The sequence below is a fragment of the Lepidochelys kempii genome, chromosome 1 (genome assembly GCF_965140265.1).
Source record: "Lepidochelys kempii isolate rLepKem1 chromosome 1, rLepKem1.hap2, whole genome shotgun sequence".
In the NCBI taxonomy this organism is placed as follows: Eukaryota; Metazoa; Chordata; order Testudines; family Cheloniidae; genus Lepidochelys; species Lepidochelys kempii.
Window position 1 is genome coordinate 99,344,682 of NC_133256.1, and position 23,434 is coordinate 99,368,115.

The 23,434-nt window shown below is 41.0% G+C and overlaps 1 protein-coding gene across 13 annotated transcripts in view; it reads left to right on the top strand.

Moving 5' to 3' along the window:
* PCCA (propionyl-CoA carboxylase subunit alpha) overlaps positions 1-23,434 on the top strand; it is a 420,612-nt gene that overhangs the window by 38,013 nt on the left and 359,165 nt on the right. For all 13 annotated transcript variants that reach the window (XR_012159457.1, XM_073348756.1, XM_073348763.1 and 10 more), the window contains 3 exons: positions 1,252-1,329; positions 3,319-3,366; positions 3,455-3,523. Coding sequence is in view for 12 of the 13 variants with exons in the window: in XM_073348715.1 (XP_073204816.1) it covers positions 1,252-1,329; positions 3,319-3,366; positions 3,455-3,523 (195 nt within the window). In the remaining variant the exon portion in view is untranslated. The remainder of the gene's footprint in view (positions 1-1,251; positions 1,330-3,318; positions 3,367-3,454; positions 3,524-23,434) is intronic.

A 23,434-nucleotide genomic window follows, 5' to 3' on the forward strand; every position in this document is an offset into this window, starting at 1 on the left:
ACTCTTGTGGGTGCTTTCAGTGCTCGTACAAAATTGCTGCCTGGAGACTCAAAATGACATTTCAAGTAATCTGACATACTGGTCAAATAGACTACCAAATCTTTCCACTTTACCAGCTTTAAAGAATACACTTAGAAGTGCTTATAAAGAGTTGTTTGATGAAGGGAAACTAATTATTTGGCTTTTGTTGTTTTAAACTACATGAAATGGAAAAACTTGGATATTTAAGCTGTGAACTGCTAACAATCCTTTTGTAAACAAATTCCAAAATCATTGAGGATGGACATGTGTTGGTGGATATATAAGGGAGTAGGACAGTAGATGAAAATGTACTGTCCTTCTTAGTTCTGGACATTTAAATTCAAATTAGCTTTTTGGCCAGAAGAAAACTTAGGCTATGGCTACACTGGCACTTCACAGCGCTGCAACTTTTTTGCTCGGGGTGTGAAAAAACACCCCCCTGAGTGCAGCAAGTTCCAGTGCTGTAAAGCACCAGTGTAAGCTGTGCCATGGCAGCGCTTTGAAGTTTCAAGTGTAGCCACGCCCTTAGTCTTCACCTGGTCCTTTAGTAGTTTCTTAGCCACATAAAATCACTTTTTGCTTGCTTGATAGTTTCTGCCTCAGAAGCACATAATCCCAGGGGATATAGCATTTCAGGTCTGAGATGTACTGCTAGACCAGTGTGGTGTGTTCAAGCTTTTCTATCAGAACTAAACTCTTCCAAGTTCTCTCTCAATGTATCTCTTGTGAGAGGCACTCAATTCTTCTCCCCCCTTTTTAAATTAAAACCAAGACCCCTGCCGCCAACCTAAAATCATAGGGAGAAAAGCTACCCTTTTAAAAAGAAAAGGGAAAAAAAAAAAAGAGGAGGGGGTGAGAATGTGGCAGTAAAAGAACAGTCAAGGCTTATAATTTATGGTACTTTTGCAATTTTAACTTTAATCACTGATCAAGCCATGAAGAATCAGTGCTCTTGTTTGGCCGTGGAGTAAGTTTTATATCGACTACAATACATAGGGAGAAGTTTTTCATATCTAGTATTTAATGAATAACTTTTTCCTGAAACTTCTGGAATTATTTTAGATTTAAATGTAAGAAGTTTCAAGTGTGGGGGTGTGTGTGGAGGTTGTTTTTTGTACTTCCTTGTAGCTTAAAATAATTAAGTTCCTTGAAGAAACTTTATGTAAGTTATTCTTTTAATTAACCAAACATCTGTAATTTGAATCCTTATCCCCTCTGTGTTTTTTGTAGTGTGCAACACGCCATTCAAGATGGTGCCTTATAACTTCACATACATTGTATACAGCTGAATATGATCCCAATGAAAAGGTAAGTTTTATAAAATTGTTTGACTATACTGTACCAAAACATATATTTGAAAGCCAGAAGTCAATCTTTTCTTCAGTACTTATGGTAACACTAGCAGTTTTAGTGAGACTACCTGTCACTAGCAAAAAAACATAGTATGATCAACTAGTGTGTGTTACTTTATTGATCCTGGTTCTGAATTCATGTTTATCTTAAATGTTGGATTTAAAAAAAAAACAAAACACACACCTCACTCTTTGGCAAATACACTCCCAAGAATAAGGATATTTATTTGCCAATGCCCTGACATACTGTACATTTCTTTTACATTCCAAAACACATTTAAAATAGTTATTTACGTTACACTTAGTCATTGTTTTTGAAGAGGTGAAGTCCCCATTTCTTGAGACTCTTTAAAGCTAGATTGGACAAAACACTGCAAATTACTATAGACAGCAACTCTGCATTAGCAGCAGGACATTTATTAAATGACCTAACGTCTTCCAAATCTAATGTTTACGAACAGTTTACATGCTAGGGAGTGATAAAGATGAGACTTTATAGGGCTAGCAGAGAAGAGTAAATTCTCAAGTATGAGGCGGTTGCCAGCTTTTTTCCCCTGTGTCTGGCCCATTAATTGACTCAGGAAGTAGCAATCTTGGTCTGCAGCTACAGGCCAAGCAAAACTTTTTCTAGTAGGAGGTTTATTCACTTGGCTTCCCTCTAAAGTAAATCTGCTTGGATGATTGCAGATACTGTGGCTGGATGTGCTCTGGTATTAAGGGGAAAGTATGGGAGCTGTGTTTTATTCTGGGGAATACAAGCCATAGATCTACATGTCAGCATAAAAGCAACTGACAAGGGCTGATCGCTATATTAGAAAATGAAGGGTGGTGGGAACAGGAGTTGTAGAACAGTTTCTTAAAAGTAACTTCATTCTTGGTGAATTTGATCATGAATTTGCAGTTGCAACATTTCCTACAAGTCTCGACTGTCACTTACTCAAAGACTGCTCCTCTGTCTCCCACTATGGTTAATTTCCTCTCTGTCATGAGGATAGCTCTGTATTGACAGTGAAACAGGGTGCTTAGTTTTCCTCAGACTGTTAATTGGAAGTCCTCTGAGTACATGCAGGGGGTAGTGGGTGTCAATGGAGCTCAAACTCAGTTATCTGAACATTATTTAAAAAAACCGAAACAACTGAATTTCAAGATCCCCCACTAATTAGGGGAAATGACCTACTCAGGAAAGACAGCATGTTGCTCAAAAGCAGTGTGTGATGTTTCTTGCTGGATGTAAAACATGTCCCCTGTAAAAGCAGGAACAAGAGTTCAATGTCTCCTCCTGTTAGTGTGTCTATTGCAGAATTGACTTACCTTATTTCACATAACTATACTCAGATTTAGCTCGCTCTGTGACCACTCTTATTTTGAAATAACTGGCTTATTTTTTTTTTTTAAATTTGGCCTAAACACTTCCCAAAGTGGTCTAAGAAACTGAGGGTGGGGAGGCACTGCTATATTGAAACAAGTGTTTCCACACAAGAAGACCTAATAGTATAACTACAATGTCTTAAATTCATACCTTGGCTTACAGTACTGTAACTTTACTGTGTCGACAGGCCTGTATTCTAGTATAACTGTATCTGCACTGGGAAGGCACTTCCTCTTCATTATGCCAGCGTAAAGTGACAAAACTCCTAAATGTGGACAAAGCGAAAGAGTTCAAGCCTGATGGATCAGCAAATTCCAGTTCAGAGTTGGCAAAATTACATGGAAGGACCAATTTGATCACTGCTGATCTGAATTGATTGTCTTCCTCTCAGTCAGAATAATCAAGATTAGACTGTGGTACGAACGAAGGGTTTTTTCTTCTCTTTTACACAAGGCCTACCTCATAGGTGGTTGTTTTTTTTTTTTCTTTTTACTGAAGTGTGTGTTTTGTTTTTTTAGGTATATTTGTCTTTAAAAAGAAAAATGTTGATTTATAATATCTATCTTCCCCCTTCAGACATTTGAGAAACTCCTTATTGCCAACAGAGGAGAGATTGCATGCAGGGTAAGTTATAACTTTAAAGCATTTATCATTCTTGAACTCTTTTGCTATAAGATTATTTAAATACTGAAAACTCTCTCTTTATAAATAGGTGATTAAAACATGCAAGAAGATGGGCATTAAAACTGTCGCTATACATAGCGATGTTGATTCCAGTGCTGTAAGTATTGTCTATTCATTTTGTTCTCTACCCCCGCCCCCTACCCCTTTTTTTTTTAATTTTATTTGACTCTGACCAACTGGAAATAGTAGGTAACTAGTAACAGTGTTTATAAAATCAGTTTATACAAATGGGGAAGGGAGAATGAAGCAGTATAAGAATGATGGAAGCAAAAGTTGTGTTTCTAGGAGGTAGGTAGGCTAACGGAAAAGTCTTTTGTGGGGTGAAATTATGGGGCAAAAGTTGGTGTTCCTAAAAAATATTGTCAAGGACTGTTGAAAATCATCCCTCACTGAGTGTCGATAATGGTGTAAATCTGTCTTTGGTACTTATAGCCCCATTGCCATCGTATCTGAGCACCTCAGTCTCTGCTATAGTTCTCCTCTCAACATCCCTTGTGAGGTAGGGTGTACTCTTGCCAATTTTTGTAGATGGGGGAACTGAAGCACAGAATTTAAGGGCTTATCTACAGTGCCACAACCAGATTACAGAGCTGTGAATTGTAGAGCTCTCTAACTGCCCCATGTAATACCCTACTGGCATAAACTTAAAGGTATCTACTTCATGTTAACATAGTCTTGTTCGCAAAAAGAAAAGGAGTACTTGTGGCACCTTAGAGACTAACCAATTTATTTGAGCATGAGCTTTCGTGAGCTACAGCTCACTTCATCAGATGTTTACCGTGGAAACTGCAGCAGACTTTATATACACACAGAAATCATGAAACAATACCTCCTCCCACCCCACTGTCCTGCTGGTAATAGCTTATCTAAAGTGATCAACAGGTGGGCCATTTCCAGCACAAATCCAGGTTTTCTCACCCTCCACCCCCCCCACACAAATTCACTCTCCTGCTTGAATAGTCTTGTTCGTTCACACTGTTGTAGTCCCTATTTCAAAGTACCTTTTGAATTCACACCAGCAGGGTCTACATGGAGCATTTAGAGTGCATCACTTCAGGGCACTCTGCAATTCATATCTCTGTAGTCTGGACCAGCCACTAATGACTTGCCTGAGGTCACCCATGAAGACTGTAGGAGAGCAGGGGATTGACCCTGGGTTTCAAAACCCAGGTTAGTGTCCAAATCCCTGAGAAGAATAGAGTACCTTCATAACCTCTGACTGAAATTCAGTCGAGGCCAGTGGTAATTGGAAGATATTGCTGTTCAGTGTACTGTAAAAATGAGTGTTTTGGTCTCTTCAGTTTCTAGTGGGCAGGTGTCAGTGTTATAGTTATCATCAGTAATGGTGTTTTTACCAGTTTAGTTGGAAGCCAAGGATTAAGTGAGAATAGCCTACTGTTTCACTAGGGGTATGCCTACAACACAGCAGGGAGCATGCCTGCTAAGTATAGAAGAGTATGGGAAAATGAGTTAGTTAGCATGAAGATAAGTTCAAGATAGTAAGATGGGAAAATTGAAGCTAGCAAGGACATAACCCAGGGTTATGCTGTAGCTATATTTTGATAACTGGTTTTAGCATGGTTTTTAGTGAGTGTTTTTGAGAATTGTAAATGTTTAATAATACGCTGTCTATATTGATAACGTGGGAAGGGCACTGGTGCAGATGTTAGTTTAAACTATGTATAATGTAAAAAGCCAATAAAGAAGTGGCAGAAATGTGAATGTGGTAAAGCCTAGGTTTAAGGCACTTACCAGTAGGCTCATTGTTCAGACCACAGCAGCTCCATCTTGCTCCTGAGCCCTGTCTCTCCTCCCCATCTCTGCAGAGTTGGGCTACATGGGCAGAGGGGAGGGAGACACCCTGACATCAGTGCCTCTCTTCCCCCCCCCCTCCCCCCCCGCATCTGCACATTAAGCAGGAGGATCCTAGGAGCCGCTGGCCAGGGGCTCCAAAGCAGAGGGCAGGAGGAATGCATCTGCAGAGCCACAGGGGGAGGGGCAGCTGAACACACGGCGCGGATGTACCTGGCTCTGCTAATCAAGTATGCAGCACTTGATTGACTCTTGGGTGGCCTTGCGACCGTGCAGCTTAGAGAGAACACAGCTTCCAGCCATCATCAATTAACCCTATTTCCCTTAGCTTTACACATACCGTGAGGATGAAAATACTAGAGAGAATATGTCCAGAATGAAGCAGGAAACAATTTACAGTCATCCTTTATTTTAGCTGAGAATATACTGCTTTAAAATGGTTCCTTAAATCGAAAAGTAACAGAAGTGGAATTTAGGAAGTCACAAAGACCTTGACAATAGAACTGCTAAAGAACAGAGTGGTAGGTCATGATACACACTCTATGGTCTTAAAACACTTGGTTAACGTTTTAACTACAAGGAGTTGTTTGAAGAAGCCCAGGAAATATTTTATTGTGAATTACTTGAATGCAGTATAAGCACATGAAAAGTATAACTGGAAAGAAGATTCATTTGCCACTTGGATAATTAACAATTGGGCCAGTGGGATTTTGCCAGATGTTTTAATTAAAAACAGAAAGAAATAAACCAAAAGTTGCTGAATTTGACTGAGAATAAACAAAGATGTTTCAGCCCCAAAGCAATCTTACTTTTTAAAGTGCTTGAAAATAGGGATTTAGGTTGAAAGTACCCCCTCAACCATAGGTATAGGCTTGCTAGAATAAACACTATAAAGAAAAGCTAAAGAAATATTGTAATGCCTAACAACATAATGAGCTAAAAGCTTCTGATAAATGGACAGGCTTACAATAATTAGATCTGAACAAAAGAAGATATAGCATAAAGCAGTGAATAAAATATAATTTTATTTGGCATTTTTAACACAGCAGGGATTCTATAGCCATAGAATGTAATGAACTATAAATGACTAGAAAAATCCCATGGGGAAAGTCATGTAAGTCACTGGAAATCTGTGAAGTAAAAGATGACTAGTTATACCTTAATGTAGGCTAATTATTGATATTGGTCTTTTTTCAATTGAAGTGAGGACTCCAGGTGTGATCTGCTTTTGTATCAAACCCAAACGTTTCTCATGTTCATAACTTTGTGGATTGGATATTTATGTTTACTGGCCATTAAAACATACTTTCCCTTGAGCAAAACTAAAGCTGACCAAATACATGTGCCAGAGTTGTTTCTAAATTTACAGATACTTTGCTTGTATAAAAGCAATTGCACTGGACTCAAATGTACTGTAGGAAAAATCCTCCAGTGGTATAGGGGGATGGAAGGAGAAAGTGGATGATCTAAAACTGTAAGTAACTTCTCTGACCGTCTTGTGGCTTTTTTTGAAATTCAGTAAATTTCAAAATAATTTAGACAATAAAAATGACTCCTCTTTGGAAGGCTATAGACAATATTTTAAAAATGTTAACTTCTAATCTAGAAACAAGTAACTCAGTCGAGTATATTTGTCCCGATTAGTTCACTCTTTTGAAGAAGGACTGTGATTGCTTCTAGTTTTGTTGATGATTACCATGCAATTAAAAGGGATGCTGTCAAACCTGTATTCCTGACTTCTTAATTCTACTTTGGCAAAAGTAGATAACACAAATGTGGGAGTAGAGTTGGTTAATTGCTTGGATTCAGACTATTAATCTTCCCACTTTGGAAATATTTGTCGTTTGTTTCTCACTTTCTGAAAAATGGAGGCTAACACAAAGAATGCTGTTAAGTGTCTAGTTTTGATAAAAGCAGCAAAGAGTCCTGTGGCACCTTATAGACTACCAGACGTATTGGAGCATACGCTTTTGTGGGTGAATACCCACTGCGTCGGATGCATGTAGTGGAAATTTCCAGAGGCAGGTATAAATATGCAAGCAAGAATCAGGCAAGGGATAACAAGGGCCTCATCCTCCCTGATTGAACTAACCTCGCTATCCCTAGCCTGATACTTGCTTGCATATTTATACCTGCCCCTGGAAATTTCCACTACATGCATCCGACGCAGTGGGTATTCACCCACGAAAGCGTATGCTCCAATACGTCTGTTAGTCTCTAAGGTGCCACAGGACTCTTTCCTGCTTTTACAGATCCAGACTAACATGGCTACCCCTCTGATAGTTTTGATAGAGTATACAAATGTAGAGGCCTAATAGTAAACAGGCAGCAGGCAAACTTAAAACATACCTGCCTCAAAATACACCCAAGATCCCTTCAAATATAACAATATAGTTACATTCTATGTAGAAATGTAAATGTCTTGATGGCACAGAAGTATTCTAGTGTGTATCCAGGAGGAGGGTATTCTGGAACTTCAGGCTTCGTTATTACAGCGAGGATTAGGTATCTTGGCATCAAGATGCCAATATGGAAGAATCTGCCCACCACAACGTAATCTCAAAGGGGGGCAGTTCCACATCATAGGCACTGTGGTGAGATGGAGAATGTTTATTCAACTTATGAGTTCTGGTTGCTATTATAAGATTAAGAAAATTGCTGTATCATTGAATACATCTGTGCTTATGGTTTCCAGCTCTGTTGACAAGAACTGTGTGTCATCCCTCCCAGACCAGGTACAAAGGGAGTTTTTAGAACTCCACTAGCTCTCATTCAGGTGGAAACACCTTGGGACAATGGATTAGCTCAAGCCTAAAAGAATCAGTTTTATCCTACTTCTCTGCAAGGGGCTGGGGAAGTTGGGAGAGTGGAAAATTCTCAAAAAGCATAAAGGGACTGGTGACAAAGCAAGGGCTTAAGAAGGACTCAGCAGGAAGCCTTTGGACATAGTTACAAAGTTTTGGGCAGGAGAGGCAGAGGCAAGCCGGCACTTTTTTTTTTTTTTTTTTGGAGGGGGAAGCTGGGGGGAAGGGGCTCAGTTTAGCTATGGGACCAACCAAAGTCAAAGCAAACTGACGTGGAAAGAGGGTGGAGGGACCTCCATGGTTGAGAAGAGAAGCCATGTGATACAGAAGAAGGATCCTGGATATCCCCAGAGGACTCTGACCCAATCTCAAAGAATGCTCTGGAGGGATGCTCTGGAGGGAAATGCATGTAGGGTTTAATGCTTTTGAAGAGAATTGCGTTTCTTGTGCTTTTAAGTAAAGAACAGTGGTGTGTTAGAATTCTGTGCTCTGGGTGGGTGGGTGACACCCACTATGTGCCTTTGAAGAGCTAACCTCTGAATTCCGAGAATCTATATGGCTGGACTTCAGGGAGAGGGTGTGCTTAAGCTGCAGAGGACCCATGAGGTCCCAGCTCTCAGTGCAGGTGCTAGACGGAGGATCTGTACCCCAAAAATTGTGCCTAGAAACCTCACGCCAGGGCCAGTGCCTGGCTCAGTTCAGACTCTGGAGTATTAAAGCACATAAGGCTAAAGTTGTGGGCCCCTTTACAGCAGTCTAGTGAGTGTCCAGTTATGGGAGCTCTGTTAGTTCTGTGCCATGCTGCTATCAGTAGGGTGTGGTCAGAAGTTTCAGTTCAGTGGCTGCAGTTGCTATGGTGGTATCCTAAGGCAGCAGTTACTCCCTTAGGTTGGCCTTGTATTGCTTAAGGTTTTACATACTAATAGTAAGGCCTTGAAAGCATCTGTTTGGTAAAGTCCTTTATAAAACAGTCCCATCTACAATACTGTGAAGAGCAAGAGTTGAAATTCATAAACAGCTCTCTGAATCTTCAGGTGGGCATAGAAAATATGCCTGCCCACTTAACACTGTCTTGTTACACCCAACAACCAGTTTATTAAACTGTCTATTTTACTGTCTATTGGAGAGATGATCTCCTGTACAGACAATGATTTTGGTAAATACAGTTTTGATAGTCACTATGTGGTGCATTTCTGTACGGGTGGATGGAAACAGATAAACAGCAAGATGTCCATGAGGCAGAGTGTTACACAACTTCTTGAATTACTTGTTGAAAATTTTTGAACACATTTGGGTAGCTCCGAACTGGATGAAGTGCTGATTCCTAGAGAGTTCAAGGAATTCATTTATATTGTGTGAAGTTAGTTGCATACTTACTGCTCTGGTTTATCCTGCATGTGATTAAATTTTCAGAGATTGATATCTGGTTCTGATTACGAGATGAGAACACTACATCTGTTATCGTGAGCCTTATCTTTCATAACATAAAAACGCATGCATAACTCTATTCATAATGGAAATGTTTGTTTATCCAAATGATTACAAAATATCAGTACAGTACTTTGTCCTCCATTATCTTATGAGGTATGGAGAGTGGTGCTCATGATCGGCTGTAAATAATATCATTAGACATTGTGAGTGTGGGGTTTAGACACACTATATAAATTTCCCTGTATGACTTTGCCAATGCACCTTAGTCCTGAGTTGCAAAAAGCCACCTTTTTCTGAAGCTAATATTGTGCTAAACCAGTGGTCTCTAACTTTTTTTTTTTACACACAAGATGACTTTTTTTTAAATTTAAGTGCAACCCAGGATCTACCCCACCCCTTCCCTGAGTCCCTGCCCTGCTCACTCCATCCCCTCTCTTCCTCTGTTGCTTACTCTCCTGCACCCTCACTCACTCTCACCAGGCTGAGGCATGGGTTTGGGAGGGGGTGCAGGCTCTGGGCTGGGGCGAGGGGTTCGGAGTGTGGGAGGGGGCTCTGGGCTGAGCTTAGGGTATGGGGGGGAGGGGTGCAAGCTCTGGGAAGGAGTTTGGATTTAGGAGGGGACTCTGAGCTGGGGCAGAGTGTTGGGGTGCAGGAGGGGATCTGGGGTGCTGGCTCTGGGAGGGGCTTAAGGGGTACAGGGTGCTGTATGGGGTGCTGGCTCTGGGAGCAGGCTCAGGGCTGGGGCAGAGGGTTTGGGCTCCGGCTGGGTGACACTTAACTTGGGAAGCTCCCAGTCAGTGGCGCAGCAGGGCTAAGGCAGGCTCCCTGCCTGTCCTGGCCCCATGCTGCTCCCAGAAGTGACCAGCATGCCCTTGCGGCCCCTGGGGGAGGGTGGGAGGAAGGGAATGTGGCTCCACGCACTGCTCCTGCCTGCAAGCACTGCCTCTGCAGCTCCCATTGCTCCCCGTTCCCGGCCAATGGAAGCTGTGCTGCTGGACTTCTAGCAGCCAGCCAGAGATCGTGATCAACTGTCAGAGGCTCCAGGATCGACCAGTCAATCGCAATCTACCGGTTGGTGACCACTGTGCTAAACTCTGCTGGCTTAATGATGACCACTAGAGTCTGGGATAAGACCATCAAGCTTGCTTTCACTTATGGATATACATATTTGACATGGTACAAAAAGTCAAGAATCAGTTAAATCCTATTTCAAAATGTATGCCTTTGTAAAAAGGAATCCACACTACTCTGTCTAGATCGGCAGGAACTATAAACTCATAAGAACTTTGCTAGACCATTATTATGAAAAAAAAAAAATTTAACACACAAACCTTGGTAAGGAAAAAAGGTGCACATCAACATTTTTTGTATCACTCCAGATATAATTCACAATATTAACAGATGTATATGGGGTAAAAAAAGAATGTTTAGGGACATATTGCATCTTTATGTTGAAGTGCACAGTAATACAAAGGTTAAAAGTATGGCCTTTTTAACCCACATTTCAGGTGCTACTGGATCCTTCCTGGGAAGGGATAACAGACATCACCTAAAAGGTCTGGTGTATAATGGTCTTTATGCAGTTGCACAAAAGGCATAACTTCACTTTTTTTTTTTTTGTCGTGTTGCTACAAAAATATACAAACATTTCTGCTCTCATCTTCCTCTTTAGTATTTTGGAATGATTCCATTAAAAATTGTGACACTCTTAGATGGCTTTTCCATCCAGAATTTCTTCTGGACATCTTGACTGCTCCATCTGCCCTGTGGCCAGTCATGTGCCTCAACATTTTGTATGGGCTAGCTCTGGTTTGGTCTCTAGTTCTTGGATTTCGGGAGTCTGCACCAGCTCCCTACTGCTTCTTGTCCAGTTCATTTGCTGTCATGGTGCTAGGTTAATTTGAGTTTGGATTCTGCTTTCTACCCCGGAAGCTTTCTGTGGCAGGAAAATTCTGCATGGTGCATTTTGACCTCACAGCTTCCTCAGTGTAAGCAGGGGCTATGCATGCTCCAAAATGTTACCTGTCTTGATGCAAAGTTCCTGGGAAGCTTGTGAACCTGGAATAATCTTTTACATTGCCTGTGCAGGTGTGAAGTCATAATAAGATGTCAGCTGAAGGTAATATCTTATTTCTGAGTTTGCTTCCAGAACCCCCTCAGTCTCTAACCTTCCAATTAGAACTGGCTGTAAGGTAGAATTCACTTCCTGTGAATTTAAAAAATAAAAAAATCAAAGCTCAGCCTTGGCAGAAAATTTCCAAATAGCTCAATTCCTAAACTTTGCATTAATTTTTACTACTTCAGCAGTTGTGCCCAAGGTATACTAATTATTGTATAAACATATTAAAAAAAAAATCATCATCCAAAGCACAGGACTTGGTGGTGATGGGGAACTTCAGCTACCCAGACATCTGTTGGGAAAATAATACAGCAGGACACAGATTAACCAACAAGTTCTTGGAATGCATTGGAGACCATTTTTATTTCAGACAATGGAGAAAGCAACTAGGGGAGAGGTTGTTCTAGATTCTATTTTGACAGATAGGGAGGAACTTACTGAGATCTTGAAAATGAAAGGTAGCTTGGGTAAAAGTGATCGTGAAATGATAAGAGTTCATGATTCTAAGGAATGGTAGGAGGGAAAATAGAATTAAGATAATAGATTTGAAGAGGGCAGACTGTAGCAAACTCAGGGAGTTGGTTTCCTAGGGAATCCTACCTACAAGTGTTGGGGGAAAAACAGTTTGAGGGAGCTGGCAGTTTTTTCAGAGTTGTTGTTAAGGGCACAAGAGCAAACTATCCCACCGCATAGGAAAGATAAGAAGTATGGCAAGCGACCATCCTGGTGTAACCAGGATATCTTCAATGATCTGAAACTCAAAAAAATCCCACAAAGTGGAAAATAAGTCAAATTCCAAAGAATCAATATCAACAAACAACTTGTAAGGACAAAATTAGAAAGGCCAAGGCACAAAACAAGATTAACCTAGCTAGAGACATAAAAGCTAATAAGAAAACATTCTACAAATACATTAGAAGAAAGAGGAAGACCAAGGGCAGGGTAGGTCGATTGCTCAGTGAGTGAGGGGAAAGACAATAATTGGAAATGGCAGTAGTGCTAAATGACTTTCTTGTTTCACTTTTCACCAAAAAGGTTAGTAGCAACTGGATGTCTAACATACTAAATGCCAATGAAAATGAGGTATAATTTGAGGCAAAAATAGGGAAAACAAGTTAAAAATTATTTAGGTAAGTTAAATGTCTTCAGGTTGTTAGAGCCTGATGAAATACATCCTAGAACATTCAAGGAGCTGACTGAGGAGATATCTGAGCCATTGGTGATTATCTTTGAAAACTCGTGGAAGACGAGAGATTCCAGAGGACTGGAAGAAGGCAAATATGGGAGCATGTGGTTCAGCATCCCTTGCAGGAGGATCTATTAATGGAGATTCTCTATGTCCTAGTAAGGAGGAGAGGATGGAAGACTATAAAATATAGGTCAGATCTGATGAGAGACAGTCAAATGAAAAAAAAAGTCCCATTCAATTACATCATGTAATGGGAGACAGCTCAAAAGTGACAAGTTTTTAAAGTGCTTATATACTAGTGCTAGAAGTCTAAATGATATGATGGGTGAACTAGCGTGCCTCATATTAAATGAGGATATTGATAATAGGCATCATCAAAACTTGGTGGAATGAGGATAATGAATGGGACACAGTATTACCAGGGTACAAAAATATATCAGAAGGGCAGAACGGTCGTGCTGGTGGGGGAGTGGCACTATATGTGAAAGTGTAGAATCAAATGAAGTAAAAATTTTAAATGAACCAAACTGTACCATAGATTCTCCAAGGGATGTGTCTGTCTGAACCACATGCTCCTCTGCACCTGTAGGCTTTCCCCTAGCCTTTAGTTTAAAAAGTGCTCTAGGACCCTTTTTAAGTGCCAGGAATCTGGTTCCATTTTGGTGTAATAATTCCATTATTCCATTCTTCCTGTATAGGCTCCCCCTTTCCCAAAAGTTAAAATATATTTAATAATACATTTTAACTTCTCCATATCCCTTCTGTTCTGCTGTGATCTTGGGTGCATACACTAGAGTTTTGTGGGGTCCATCTCTAGATTCTCAGATTGTTTGACACTATGCAGAATCTAATACTTTTTAAATGGAACACCTTACTGCTGAAATACTTAGACTACTTTAGTTCTGTTTTTGCCAGCAAGAAATACAAACTGTCAATTTGATTAACAGCATTTTTGTGTGTGTGATGGAGAGGGAACAAAACATGGTGACACTGGGAGGTCAGCTAAGGAAAAGTCTTTATTTTTCTATACTATAGCTATAGTAATAGAACACCTTTATAGTCTTTAATGAAATGATGATAAAAGGTGCATCGAGCTCTTCCTTAAATGATATTATTAGCTGGGCATTATTAGCTGCTTTTGCTCTAATTATAGCTATTGGTCATTTTCAGGCTGGAGATTACACCTTGGGCAAAAGTAACCCAGCTTTTTGCCAAGAAAATATTTAGAATAACTAAAGGGATGCTTGATGAACAAGCATGGAGTGGGGGGACTTAAGTTCGTTGGTCTGGAATGTTGATAGCATGACCTTTTTTCACACCCTGGTGTAATCTTTCAATAAAACATATATTGATGTACCATGTTGCTTATTTAGTTGTGAACATGAGAGAACTACTTTCACTGGATTCCTGATTTTCTTTTTAACCCTTTCCCTCATTTCCCCATACTGGTGGATCTAATATTGCACTGAGCATCTCTGCTCAACACTTATGTACTATGGAAATGCACATAAAGCATATTTTCAATGTGTTTTGCAAATATTAAGTTTTGTGACCTTTTGGTGAGTGACTAGTATTTGTTTGCTTTGACCTGTTGACCTTGTGCGTTCCATGCCTGGGTGAGCTAGGACAGGGTCTTAAGGTCCCTTGATAGAGCGGAAAGGACCTACCCCCTCCACCTATTTGGCAAGAGTGTCTTACTTGGGCTTATTAGTTAGCTGTTCTATGAACAAGTGGGCAGTTTAATCGAAAATGGTGTGTTCCTTATTTGCTCATGTCTGTAGCAATGTAGTATTTTGTTTCCAAAGATGAATGCTGGAAAACTGCATAAATGAGACTTACTTTTTACATTGTTCTTGCCTTTTTTTGCCACTTATAAAGTTTTCTTGCATTGTGTTTGCACAGCTTCTCCTTACCTCTTCCTCCATTCCTTTTTCCTTCTGACATACAAGAAATAAATTTCAGTGCTGACCTATTGTTCTTGTCTCCTGTTGTCCAATTGGGTGGGCCCTGGGTGCATGGGCAATGATGGGGGAGCAGATCTGGCTGCCTCTTCCCCCATCCCCATCCCCACCCCTACCTCCAGCCGGCCTTGCAGGGAGGGTTGGGGAGATAAAAGATCTGACCCAGGGTTCCCGAAAAAATGGTAGGCCCTGTAAAAATGTGCACCCCTTCCCCTACTGCTCCATGCCCCCACCTCATTGCCCAGTGCTCAGGGCTTGTCCCACTCCACCCCACGCTCCTGCCAGGGAGTGAGATCTGGGCGCTTGGGGCTTGGAAGCCCCTGTGGCCTGACTCCACTTCCTGGCAGGAGGGTCAGTTGAGTGGAGTGGGGCAAGCCCCCTGACCCAGCTCTGCAGCTGGAGCGCCGGAGCTGGGCGAGCCCCTGTGCCCTGCTCCCACTTCTCAGCTAGAGCGCTAGGCAGCTGGTGTGGAGCAAGCACTGGGGCGGGAGCAGAGCTGGGACTGGGGGAGCTGCGCTTAGTTGGGCCTGGATGTTAAGTGAGTGGGCCGCAGCCCACCCATGGCTATGCATATCTGTCGCTCATCAATTGGGGAATGTGTTCCAATGGTCCCAATCAGCATATCTATCATTTGCTATTTACCGTACACTACTGCAAATGACGGATATGCGGATTGAGACCAGCGTGAATTGGAACATGTTCCCCTATTGATGAATGATGGATATGCAAAACAGATAACGGGGAGATGTATATTGGGGGACCCCCTATATAGACATTTTGGCTCAGGCTGGAACCCAGACTCTAGGCCCCTCCCCTTTTGCTGGGTTTCAGAGTTGGTGATCCAGCCTCGGCCTGAATGTCTAGGCTGCTATCTTTAGCCCTCTAGCACAGGGGTGGGCAAACTTTTTGGCCCAGTGGCCACATCTAGGTATAGAAATTGTATGGTGGGCCATGAATGCTCACAAAATTGGGGGTTGGGGTGCGGGCTCTGAGATGGGGCTGGGGATGAGGGGTTGGGAGTGCAGGAGGGTGCTCCAGGCTGGGACTGAGGGGTTTGACTGGTGGGAGGGGGATCAGGGCTGGGGCAGGGGTTTGGGGCACAAGAGGGGGTCAGAGGTGCAGGCTCTGGGTGGCGCTTACCTCAAGCAGCTGCCAGAAGCAGCAGCACGTCCCCCCTCCAGCTTCTTTGCGGAGGCATGGCCAGGTGGCTCTGTGCACTTTGCCACACCAGGCTGTGGTTCCTGGCCAATGGGAGCTGCAGGGGCAGCACTTGAGGTAGGGGCAGTGTGTGGAGCCCCCTGGCTGACCCTCCGTGTAGAAGCTGGAGGGGGGACATGCTGCTGCTTCTGGGAGCTGCGCAGAGCGGGGCAAGCCAGATTAAAATGTCTGGAGGGCCAAATGCAGGCTGTAGTTTGCCCAGCTCTGCTCTAGCACAAGCCTTGCCAGCCCCAATCAGTTGACCTGGACTTTGAGACTCACTGACCTTGAGTTGTTTTTTTGCAGTTTAGATTTACAATCTTAGGGTATGATTGTCAAGGCAAAGACAAAGCCTGCCTTTATTTCTGTGTATTGCCTAGCACAATAAGATGCTGACCAGGAGCTGAGTACTACCATAGTATAGCTACTCATATACTGAAATGTAGGAGAGAGGCTGCTAAAGAGATGTAGTCCATACAGATCATACCTACCACCAGTGATGAGCATGTCACAAGGTTACAGGTATCACACTCTGGCACACAAGCCATCTACGTCTGGCATATCGTGGTGGTGGTTCACCTGGTGCCATGGGTGGTTGCACCTATCTTCATGTTTGGTTTAGCCCATCTGTCAATGCTGACTATTGGCACTTGTATAAGTGCTGTGCATTCCCTCTTCAACCTCTTAGGGCTAGTCCTACACCTGTTCTCTAGTAGACCGGGGTCACGCTTACATTGAGTGCCATAGATTTTTTTCATTCCTCCTCTTCCTCCCTACCCCCCACGCCTTGTTAGGTGTCATCACCAAAAACATAAAAATAGTACTTAATTTGTTTCTGTATAAGTGATTTCCTCCCCCATCATCTTGGTCCCAAACAGTGTAATGGCTGGAGATCTGTAAAGTAGCAGAAACCATAGGCCATTTTTTAGCTCGTACTTAAATTGATGGTCCTGGGACACTATAGCAAACTGGTGGTTGGGATTTTAGTGAACTGGAATAGAGTGGCTTGAAGTCCCTGTGATTTTTTTTTTATATGGATGACTATGTTCGGAAGGTATAAATGATGAGCTCAAGCAGAAATATGTCTCCGCTGGGGATATGATGCCCATATATTTCAATATTTTGTTAACTGAACATCTAGGAAGCATTGTTGCTTATATTAATCCATTCAACTATTTGAGCTATAATCGAATATCTACTCCACATCAGGCTTTTGCTCAATTGTACTGAATGCTAGTGGCAAATGACAAAACACCTTGAATGAATAAATATAATTAAAACATTAAATCCCTGCTTTGTTTAAAACCCATCTGGCAAACATCCTCAATTTAGTCCAAAAACTGGCATCAAAAGACTAATACAAAAAGTTGGTTATCTTTTATCCAAGTAAAACTGAATAAACTATTAATGTATATGACAAAATATTACAGGCCCGATGAGTCTACAGTCTATGGCTGAATGCCACAGTGGAAGTTTCAGAATGCGTGATCATCTCTCAGTGATTTGTAGCAGCTTGTTACCAGTATCAGAAAACAAACGCCTTTCCCTCATGCATAACTTAAATCTTAGCTACAGAAGTGCAGCATCTGCTCCTTTTGTAATAAAGGATGTCTTCAAACCCTCAATCATCTTTCATTGAGTCACAGGGCTCCAGTTCAGGAAAAAGAACACTTTATTTTCCTCTGAACAAATTTTCTGGGCATGGGTTGCTCTCATAATAGTGGCAATCATGGAAGTTGGAGAGGGTGGTGGTAATAGTGCCAGTAGGCCTAAAGTTCTTAGTGCTTTTCATTATAACTGTTAGTAAACAAAGGATTAGATTTTAATATTGGTGTCCAGAGCGGTAGATAAGCTCTCCATTTAAGATGGAAGGTCCTCTTGATGTATATATTTTAGGCGCTCTCTGCTCAGCATGCTTCCAAGCTACATATTCAAAATGGACTTTGCAGCTTGGTAAAGATACATATAGGGCAGATCTTCACTACCTGCCGGATCAGCGGGTAGTCCTCCATCTATCAGGGATCGATTTATCGTGCCTCATTTAGATGAGGAAAATCGATCCCTGAACGCGCTCCCGATCGACTCCGGAACTCCAGCTCGCGAGAGGCGGAAGTGGAGTTGACGGGGGAGTGGCAGTGGTCAACTCGCCGCCGTCCTCACGGCCAGGTAAATCGATTTAAGATACGCCGACTTCAGCTATGCTATTGGCTTTAGAAGGGGTTCATGGGTTCAGTTGCATCCATAGAAATCATGAAACCAAGGGTGCAAACACACCCTTTGCGGGGAGAAAGGCAGGGAGCCGTGTTCACTCCTTTGCATGAGAAGCCATGTGTGGCTCTATAGCCTGGATCCTTTGTCATGGTGCTGCTATTCCTGGCCATGTTCACTGTGCAGTGATATCAGCTGCATGCTGCTATGAAGGCCAGAAGGGCAAAAATCTGCCAGAGGGGAGTTGTGGGGGGTGCTGTGGTGTGGATGGTTGCCTCCATGTGTCCAGATCTCCAGGTAGCAGGAAAAGGGGTGCAGGGGACTGGGCTGAAGGTGAGGCCTTTTCCTGCTCTGAGCAGCTGCATCTGGATGCTGAGCAGATACGCCTCCCCCTATAAGCCTGGGCGGGGTCTCTTGTCACCGTGAGTAATTGGGATCAGCCCTTAGGTGACTGTGCAACAGGCCCTGCGCTTAGTTGGGTGCCGGATGCTCCTCTTGCGCTGGTACTCTGCTTGTATCATAGTCTTTTTGTATTTACTTTTTGTTTGTTTCAATGTAATGTGATTATATTAGAGTTTAATATGGTGCACCCACTGAATTGGGAGGCTCCATCCACCACTGGCAGAGTTCATCTCGCACAGAATTCATAAGCTGTACAGATAGATTACCCAGATCATCACAGCTTTTACAAGAAGGACCCCCATGATATGTGTTAACTTTGTGCGAGAGCAAATGTCACCCTGAAGATCTGTTGTATACTCTGGTGGTGGTGGGGAGTGGCAATGTCAGAGTGGACATGCCAGCATGTCTATGCATCAGCTGTGCTATGGGAGGGGTATCCATGACTTCTCTGGGTAGGATACAGATTGAGTGGGTGAGTGGTAGTGTCAGGGTGACCAGATGATGTCCCCATATTATTGGGACCATCCCAGTATTAGGGGATTTGTTTTATATGGGCAACTATGGTCTCCTCCCCCCCCACCCCACCCAAAAAAAAAAAAAAAAAAAGTGTCCTGATTTTTCACATTTGCTATCTGGTCACCCTAGGAAGTGTGTATGTGTGCACTAAAATCATGCTCACATCAGTCTAGTGGCTGAATACCTTGTGTAGAAAGGGGTAGGGATGAGAACTGAGTGAATTTTTTCTGTCATAATTTATTTGCTGAAAAATGCGGTATTTCACTATTTGTGCATTTGGGTTGCATTTGGGGAATGGTTTTGGTCCCCCCGCCCCCCAAAGTCAAAACCATTTCTTTTTGACACTTTAAAACTAAATGATTCAACGTTTCATTTTGATATTGAGCAAATTTTTTTCATTTATTTTTATACTTTTTTTAAATAAACGAAACATTTAATTTCATGTGAAGTAATCTAAAACAATTTTTTGGAGGTTTGTGTTTTTTGTTGTGTCGTCCCCATCCCCCCCCTGCGGTTTGACCACCAAATTGAAAAATTAATTATTCGCTCAACTCTAGTAGAACCATAATAGCTACTATTCCAGTTAGCCACGGAGGGGCTGTGATTTCCGATGGTTTAATGTGAATTCTATTTTTTCTATTAAACTTTAAATGGAAGGATGTTGTGGTTTGATATGTTCAGAACTACTTGAAACTATACTGCAGTCTTCTCTTGTTCAGATGGAAAAATAAGATTAAGGGTCACACTTGAATCCATAAAATGCAACAGCAAGGTTGTCAGTTGTTTTCATTTTCTGTCATACTGGGCCTACAGATATCTAGGGCTAGCTTCATAATCTGTACCTGGATATCTGTAGACTAGAGGTTGTTGGAAATTTTCAAATGAAATAGGACCAATCCCGAACTAAATTTTCAGATTTAGTTGGGGATTGGTCCTGCTTTGAGCAGGGGGTTGGACTAGATGACCTCCTGAGGTCCCTTCCAACTCTGATATTCTATGATTCTTCGAAACTAAGTTTTTGTCAGCAAATGCTGTTCTAATAAAGTGAAAAGTTTGTTGGATCTGTTTACAGATCCAAGGAAATGTCTTTTGTTTCTATTTGATAACCCCAGTTTCAAGGTTTCAGTTTCACAGCAGCAGTGACACTGACAAAAATGTCAATTTCACATATTTTTATTTTGGGAACACCAGGTTTTGGTGTTTTCAATGAAATTTTCAGTCCTTGAGAAATTTCAGTAAACTCAGTGTCATTGCCAATTGGAAAGAGAACAAATTTTTTGTGAACCAAATCCCCTGAGTTTCAGCTAGCTGTGTTGTAGACACAATACAGCAGAAAATGAAAAGAATTGTATACAGTAGGTGTATAGACTTCTGACTTCCACTGATTTCCGGCTTCTAAATATCTTGGTGGATCTGGACCTAACAGTCTTTCTTCTGAATTTTGTGGTTTAGTGGTTGACACTTAATCTTGTTCACTCGAAAAAACAAAATATAAAGTCACATTTCTCAAGTAACTTGCTGAGAAATTAATTGGAAGAAGCAATAGTGTTAGAAGCTGACTAGTGGATAGGGAGGCAAAAATTAGTGCATGTTTTTGTGGCAAACTTTAGGGGCCTCCGTACAAGTAAAGGAAATTTGTGTACTAGCTGATTTTAAAAGCAGTTTCTACTTCTGAAGAACAAAAATTAATAAAACCGAGTATAGAATCCAAATAAAAAACATGCTATATATTTTATAGAATGTTGCATCTTTACTTCATAAACATAGTTTATATAGGTAGTATTTATTTATTAACTAGTATACTAAAGTATATAGGGAATATTCTACAGAGACATTGAGTAGATATGACAGTTGACTTCTGTGGAGTTTTTCGTTTTTCTTAGCGGATTCAATTACTATTCATGAAGATTGTCCGTAATATTATTTTTGCTTTTCTACATATACTACTTTTTTTGTATGCTATGTATTCAATTATTTAAGGTGACTGTATTGCTTCATTATGAAACTAGAGACCAATTTTTAAATGTACAGTATCTCTTTTGCCATTTACTGTGCAAAGATTACATTATATGAACATCATATAACAAGGCATACTCCAAATTAAAGTCTAATGAAATCCTAATTCTCTGTGAACATGGTCATGACAATGGTGATTATTTTGAATAAAGAGACTGAGTGACTACTTTCCTTCGATCTTTGTTTTCCACATTATGTAGTGGGTTTTAATTAAACTGCATAAACTGTTATAACGTAGTATTTATTTTTGTTTGAACTGTCACGGGGGGGGGTAAATCATATAATACAGCATACTCATATATTCCAGGCTGGTTGTGGTATGTGGGTTGTTGTGTTTTTGTTTTTTGTTTGTTTGTTTCTTTAAACTTACCAGAACAGTAATGAATTAAAAGCTTTACTTGTCCAAAACTTTAAATGTAGATTTAATTTTCATATTTTTATTTTATCACTAAAGACATTATCTTAGTGGTGAATTTATTTGCCTTTGTTATGACTAATACATCTTTAATTTATAGAGCTACATAGGCACCCTGAATTTGAAGTACCATGATTTTCTATCTGTGAAGCATAACTTAAAAAAGAACATGGAAGATATTTTTGCGATCTTTCATTATTCTAGAATTTTCACTTGATCTTCATTGCATAATAATTTGATGAATGTTAATGCTAAATTCAGTTTGATTTTCCCATAATGCAGTTTGCACTCAAAGTCTAACCTGCATTTCACTTCCACTTGTGGAAGGTTTTGAGGATAGGTAAGCTCTCAAATGAATATGGAAAATTGGTTACTCAAAGTGACAAGAAAATAAAATACATTTTATTTTTGTTTAACACTGGAAGATCTCAGTACAGGCAAGCAGATGGACCAGTGGGTATCATGAACTTTCCTGCTAAAATGGCACCAGCTGTACTTGATGGGAAAACTTCCCATTTAATTTCTTTCTATAATTGTGGAAAAACCTTCTTTATACTGAAAGACCATTGCTACAATAACTTATTAGGCTAATGAGATTTAAGTAGTATAGGTTGCTGTAATATACTCCTGGGGGAATTCTGTGCCCCAAAAAAAAAATTCTATGCACAATATGCTAAAATTCTGCAAAATTCTGCCTATTTTATTTGTCAAAATAATACTTATCAGCCAAGCTGCCACCTCTCTCAGAAACCTGACACAATGAGTTTTCCCTCTCCACTGGCTTCTTCATTGTCATTGGCTCACCTTTCTGGGTTTCAGGTGGCTTTCAGCCCAAAATGCAGGTGTGCTTGTAGCCGACCCACTTCAATGGTGGGTCAAGGGGTAGCTCAGGCTACAAATTAGTGAGGCGTTTCTAGCAGCTGGACGTAGGACAGGATTTTCTCTAGTCGAGTCCTCGCTTTCCTAAAGTCAGGATTCCTTCTACACCAACTTCTTCCTTTTAAAAATCCTTATAAATAGCTAGTAGTCCTAGCTGTTATCTACTGGGAAATTAACCATTTTCAAAAGTATTAAGGGAAGGTGTGGAGTAGGGTAGTAGTGGGAGGAGGAAGGGAAATTGGACTGAGGGAGCTAGTAGGTGGGTGTGTTCCATTCCTGGGTAGGAATTGACTTAAGAGGGGTAAGGAAGGTTGCTGCTGTGATCTTCATTTGCTAATAGGCAAGTGCTTGCCATACTCTTGACTTCAATAGTTTATAAATTTTGTCGAAGTTTCTATTCACCTTCCGTGTTGAACTGGGATGGAGAACACTGAATTTGTGGTTGTCTACTTTTCTGCATTGTAGAAGGCCAAACTGCATCTCTGATGTTAATCTTCAAAAATTTTTATTTGCATTTTACTTTCAAATCTGTTGAGTGTCTTGGGGACAAAAATATCCTTGTAAACTTTCAAAGTTTAAACAAGTTTTAGTTTATTAATTTTCAGTTACAATAACTATTAGACTTCTGAAAAACTTGATATTTGGCTCTTGTTTGACCTCTTAAAAATGAATTGTATCTTTTTAGGCATGTCCTTCCTCCCTCCAGTGTATTGTACGCATGTTAAAATGTATAAATATTTGACATTTATCATGTTAAAACAAAAAGTCAACAAAATTCATGAAAATCTCTACTGAGAGCTGCATCTTACGCAGGTGTCCTGCTGCTTGAAATATGACTCCTGGTGTGTATTGTACTCTTAGCCCTAGGATTCAGTAATGAGATTGAGTGGTATCTTGCGTGAGCACTCCTGAATGATTGACAGTGAGGTGATGTGAATCATCATTTATCAAGATATTATCGTGCCTACCCTTGATAATTTCTCCCTGCTGTCTGGGGAGGTGGTGAGGAAAGATATGACTTTGTGATGTCAAAGTAATTAGTGTGTGTTGGTTTCCAGC